The following is a 6,142-nucleotide window of genomic DNA, read 5'->3' on the forward strand; positions in this document are numbered from 1 at the left end:
GGTTAACACCTTCATGTCCTTCCTGTTTCCCATGCTGGTCATCTCCGTCCTAAACACCGTGATTGCCAACAAACTGACCGTCATGGTGCACCAGGCCACTGAGCAGGGCCGCAGCGTGTGCACTGCAGGCACCCACTACAATTTAGAGCACAGCACGTTCAACATGTCCATCGAGCCAGGCCGTGTCCAGGCCCTGCGCCATGGAGTCCTCGTCTTACGTAAGTAACCGCAGACTCCGGGGGAGCAGACAGTGCTGTGGGGGCTCAACCCAGAGCTGAGCGTAAAGACATGGGATGGAACGTGGGCCCAAGCTCAGCATCAGTGCTCTGTCCTCTTTGTTAGGCTCCACATCTTCACTTAACCAACCAGAGGCCGGGTGCCAACGCTGAGCTTGAAGCCTCACTAACAGACATGGGTAAGCTTCCTTGTAAACCAAGGATCCATCAAGGAAGCAAGTATACCCCAGGCACACGCATAAACAAAGTCACATGACCAGTCCTGGCAGCTGGGGACCTCCATGGAGTGGAAGCAACATCTAACTATTAGGGACTAGAAGGTCCTGGTAACAGGCCTGCAGGCAGAAGGCATAACAAAGAGTTCACAGCGACAATGCTGAGGATCAGGCCTGAATCCTTGGGAACCATTCATCGGGGGTGATGGATGGGAAAGACTCAGGACAGAAGTCTTTTTATCCTCCAGACCCATGTCTTGCACTTTTTTCTGTGACTGTGGCTCCTTCCTGGTCCTCCCCCTTTCAGGTTTGCTTCCCAGCAGCTCCAGGTGCAATCTCAGGGCAAACCATGTGACAGTAAGAAGTACCCCCAGACCAGCTCCCAGAGCCCAGAGTGGCTAACACAAGACCTGAGTGGGTTTAGGTGGCCTTCCTCACAGATGTCCTCATCTATACCCAAAGGTGGCAACCGTGAAAAGCGTTCATTCTCAAACACCTCCTCCCAAGGACATTGCTGGACCCCAGAGCGACCACCCCATCTTCCCCATTAATCTAGTGTTTCTCAGAATAACTAGAAGAGTGGCTGGTACAGCCTGTCCTGGTCCCAGGAAGAGGTTGAGGCTGAAGGTAGAGAGGAGCACTCAAGACCTCAAGCAGAGCTGTGTCTGGGGCTATCAGTGGTCAGTGCCACCTGCTAGGACACATCTGAGTCAGGGCATCTGTCAACCGTAAAAAGGCCCAGGCCCACCCTATAGAGGGCATGCCTTTCTGTCTTACCGAGTTGCCTTATAGCCTTTTGTGGGCCTTACCTAGCTATGTCAGTAACAGAGAGAGAGAGAGAGAGAGAGAGAGAGAGAGAGAGGAGAGAGAGAGAATAAGCTGACCCTTTCTGTCCCAAGCAAGAAATATCATGTAGGAAGGGTGACCTGCTGACATTCTTTGTGCCAGGCCTAGTCATTGTTGCTGTCTCATGTCAGCCCAGGCTGGTGATACTGTGAGAGTACTTTGGAGGACTTAGAGACAGCCACTGGAAACCCCTTAGAGACCCAAGATAGCACAGATCCACTTCTAGCAAATTTGACAGTGTGATGAAAACTGAAGACCCTAGGGGTTCATATTACACAAAAGAGGAAACTGAGGCTGGCAAGCTGAAGGCAAGAGCAAGCACCTTGGAATAGTCCTTGTAGTGACTATCTTAGTAAGACCCCAGATTCACACTTCCTGGTGACTGCTAACCTTCAAGGTTGTCCCAACTAGGATGAACTCGGCATAGCCTGACAGAAAAAGTGGTTCTCCACCAAGTCTCTGCAAGGCAGGGCTGCAGTGTAGGTGGGCCAGAGTATATAGACATGCTCAAGTGGCCCTTGCTCATCGCTGTCCAACAGCGATGTTTCTGGGGTACCTGTCAACCCTCTTGGCTGAGAAACCCAAAAGGGCCCTGGAGATTCCCCCTCTGCAAATGTGTCCTTGGCCATGGCTCCTTCAAGGCTCTCCTGTCATGGTGACTAAATCACTACTGGCCACAGCCTCCTCCATCCTAGCCCTCCTCCACAGTGGCTGCAGTAGAGTAGGACAGGGTCTTGGTGGAAGGAGGGGAAGCTAGAACTCTGTGCCATAGGACTGTGAAGGCCACAGGTGAACTGCCCAGAAGGAAGGCAAAAAAGAGGGAGCAGAGATGTCTAAATCGGTGTCCTTCAGAGCACCTGTTCTGGGGGTTCTCTGGGGACCTGGGGGTCTTCCCTACAGGCTTCAAATGATTCTGTCTCAGCACCCTCGGTTGGTGATTCATTCCAGCCTCAGTGGCTCATCTCAGCCTTGCTGCCTGGTGTTGCCTGAGACAGGCAGGCACCCCCATAGTTGCTTCCACATATCCTCCATAGGACCAAGCTGGGCTTGCTCAGCTCTACAACTCAAATGCCCAGCCTGTCACTGCCCACCAGAAGCCTGCAATCAGCCCTGCTCCTTCCTGGCCTTTAGGTTGCAGTCAATCTGCCTGCCCATCATCAATGAGTGACTGGCTGGCAAGAGTCTACCCAGTATCCCGGACCCACCCATTCTGACTGAATGTCCGCTTGCACCATCATGCTATCACTGTTCTGAAATCTTACATTGCCAATTCACCTCCAGCCCTGGAAGATTCACCCAGGGCGAGCAGTAGAGCTGAAAGGAATAAAACCACTAGGTACCCTCCAGGACCCCAAGGTACCCAGTTCTGTTTCCAGTAACTTTGGGGGTCTGCACCCTCAATGGAACAAAATTGAAAACCTTGAAGACTCACATTGCATAGTTAAGGGAACTGAGGCCAATGAGCCAAAGCTAGCCCCATATGACTGAATCAATGTCAAGCCAAATGCAAGGCCATCTTGAAGATCAGTTACTGAGCTGCCTCTGGGTCCTGCATGCTCTGCTTGGAGGGAACGTTCCCAAGTGCATTTTTGGTTTTTTAATTTTGTACCAAAAATGCATAGCATAAAACATTCTGCCATAATCGTTGTCATATGTGCAGTTCTGGGACACTAAGCAATTCACACTGCTAAGCAGTAATTGAAGCCCACTATCTATGTACACGACTCTCTACCCATCCTGTAGCCCATCCTATGAGTCTGACTCTGTATAAACAGAATCATACAAGATTTGGTGGCCAGTGTGTCCATTATAGAAAACATCTTCCAAGTTTGTACCTGTTAGAGCATGTACTAGAATCTCCTGCCTATTTAATGCTGAATGATACTCCACTGCACAGTTCTCACTAGTCCAAGTTCCTATTGTGTGGACCGACCACATGATCACAGACTAGTGTGGCAACAGATCCACCTGTCTGTCCACAGGCTTCCAGGTCTCTTCCACCTCTGTGATTGCCTAGGAAAGGTACTATTGTAAAGTGGAGTGCATGTATTCTTTTCAATTTCTGTTTTTTAATTCTTCCAGGTCGATTTCCAGAAAAGGGGGTAGTGAATCACGCGGTGCTTTCTTTTTTTCTTTTTGGAATTGCTTTTTGTCCCAATGGCTGCAGCATGCAACATTGTTGCATTTGTTGTTAGGTTGTTTTGTGTGTATTTGCTTTGTGTATTCACGTGTGTGTGCACATGTGTGTGGAGGCCAGAGGTCAACAGCAGGTATCTTCTTTTCGCTCTTCACCTCCTTTTTTGAGATGTGTCTCTCACACTGGAACTGACTGATTCAGCTGTGATCGCTTGCCTGTGAGCTCTAGGCATCAGAGCACAAGCCTCTGCATCAGCCTGCAGTCTCCTAACACTGGGTTACAGACACACGCTGTTCACCGGGTGGTTTGTTGTTTGTCGCTATGTTTTACTACAAAAGAAAAGAAAATGGCCCATGACCTCAGGATACCATCTTTGTCTCCTGTGGCTCTCTCCATGTTTCTGAGGCAGTGACTGTCTTGCAGGTGCTGTGGTTATCGCCTTTGTGGTCTGCTGGTTACCCTACCACGTGCGGCGCCTCATGTTCTGCTATATCTCCGATGAACAGTGGACCACGTGAGTACTTGAATTCTAGCAGACAGGGGCAGGGCTACCGAGAGCCACACAATCCACAAGCCTGTCTGGAATGAGGGGCGGGCTGCTCTGAGACTGTGGCTCCAGGGAGGATAATTATAGCCAAGAGGTCAGAGCAGGCAGCAGACCCTCAAAGTCACGCCTGAGACATTTGTGTTAGAGCTGAAGGTTCTTTTGGTCATAGCTACTCTAGGTCAGAAAAGGAAGGCTCAACAGAGTCACAGGAGGAGCTGTGACTTGTCACACAAAGGGAAAAGACAAAGAGACTAATTTCAACCTCCAGCTTCAAGCCATTTGTGAAGGTTGTCAACTGGGTAAATTGTAGGACACTCCGTGTCCAGGTTCTTGACAAGACTGGTCATAAAGCCCCTCTGCTAAGCATGACTCAGGCTCCCAGGCAATCTGCTTGAACCTTGTTTGCACGAATGAGTCAGCTTATGGTGAGAGCAGTCCTGAGCGCCAGCCGGCTAGTGAACCTACTCTGTGAGCCATTTCTGTAGTAGAGCAGGGCTCCCTGGCATGTGAGAAACATCACCGTCAGGCACCAACGGACAAGACATAGCTGCTGCTGACATGGTGATATTAAAGAGCAGAGGAGCAGCCCTAAGTGAAGGTTTGGGAAGGTCAGGGATGCCTGGGGATGGGAGTTAGGTCATCCGGAATAGATAGAACAAGCACAGACATCAGGAACCTTAGTGGTTTCCGTTCTTGTATGGTTTGGGATTAGTGGGCCCTGAAGCCTTAAGACACTGAGAACAGGACTCTGTGTAGACAATCAAGATAGGCTGCTGAGAGAGAGAGAGAGAGAGGGCATGCCCAACTGAGGCTGTGGGCAAAGCCAGATCCTCTAGATACCCTAGGAAAAAGGCGTTAGGGATGCTTTGGCACCCCCAAGCTGCTGCACTGCGCATGCCTGGTCCCTGCGCACGCCTAGTCCCTGTGCATGCCTGGTGAGGGCCACTGGAGTCTAAACGCCCTCCCCTCCCTCACCAGGTTCCTCTTTGACTTCTACCACTATTTCTACATGTTGACCAACGCTCTCTTCTACGTCAGCTCTGCTATCAATCCCATCCTCTACAACCTGGTGTCCGCCAACTTCCGCCAGGTCTTCCTGTCCACGCTGGCCTGCCTCTGTCCTGGGTGGCGCCACCGCCGAAAGAAGAGGCCAACATTCTCCAGGAAGCCGAACAGCATGTCCAGCAACCATGCTTTTTCCACCAGCGCCACCCGGGAGACCCTGTACTAGGCCTTGAGGAGGTTAAGAGGAGGCCTCAGCCTGTGCACAAGGGCAGCAGCCCCACCCCCAACCCCCAAAGCTCCCAAGGGTTAAGTAGTGGCCAGTCTAAACCATGCAGGTGAGGCTGGAGCACCCTCGGTGAGGCTTCTTTCTTCCCAGTTTCTCTTTCTTTCCTTCCTCTGGTCCCCCCTCCCCAGTCCTTTCTTCTTGACCTCTTATCCCTCTCCTACCTCCACCTTAAAAAACAGAATAGAGGCTGTTTCTCTCCCGGCCTGCAAAAGGCCTTTAACTCGAAGAAATTAGCACTCACCAAGGACATTCTCCTTTGTTCCCAGACTAATGGATGTTTTAGAAGGAAGAAATGACAGCACCACACTGGGCCTGGACTCAGGACAGATGAGCTGTTGTAATCATAACATCACCTTGTAACTGCACTGGCCGTGCAAGACAGTGTCTGAAGCTGGACTTGGGCTCAGAGGTGTAAGCTCCATCTCAGCCCCTTATACCTCTACTCCTGCCCTGGTCCAGCAGAAAATCATGGCTCTCTTCCTTGGCAGGCTGGCACACTGCCCCTCCCAGGTGGTCCAGAGAAGCCCCCAAAATTCTGTTTAAGGCCCAGGGCCATAAAAGAAAAAAAAATAAAACAACGAAAGATTTCAAAGTTTAAAAAAAAAAAAAAAAAAAGGCCCAGGGCCCACAGCTGAAAGGTGAGGGAATCCATGCCCTGCCTGGACAGCTATGGCCCACTAAAAAGACCCCAGTTCCCACATGCTCAGGAAGGACAAAAGGGCTGGCCTGGAATCACCCAGGACAAGCTTCAAGTGGCTTTACAGGGAGGCATATCTGCACTGGGGCCTGAACTCTTGGATCTGCAGAAGGATGGCAGATACGTGGGGCCCAGCCTCCCCTGTCCAGGTGGCTTTGCTGGGGACATGCGCG

General features: G+C 51.0%; 1 protein-coding gene across 1 annotated transcript in view; it reads left to right on the forward strand.

Annotated features, from left to right (window-relative positions):
• Positions 1 to 5,537, forward strand: part of Ntsr1 (neurotensin receptor 1) — a 44,069-nt gene extending 38,532 nt beyond the window's left edge. Inside the window, exons 2-4 of the mRNA XM_031373792.1 lie at positions 2 to 218; positions 3,858 to 3,948; positions 4,960 to 5,537. Coding sequence (XP_031229652.1) covers positions 2 to 218; positions 3,858 to 3,948; positions 4,960 to 5,212 — 561 coding nt within the window. The 3' untranslated portion in view covers positions 5,213 to 5,537. The remainder of the gene's footprint in view (position 1; positions 219 to 3,857; positions 3,949 to 4,959) is intronic.
• Positions 5,538 to 6,142: the final 605 nt, after the last annotated feature.

The sequence above is a fragment of the Mastomys coucha genome, unplaced genomic scaffold (assembly GCF_008632895.1).
Source record: "Mastomys coucha isolate ucsf_1 unplaced genomic scaffold, UCSF_Mcou_1 pScaffold15, whole genome shotgun sequence".
NCBI lineage: Eukaryota > Metazoa > Chordata > Mammalia > Rodentia > Muridae > Mastomys > Mastomys coucha.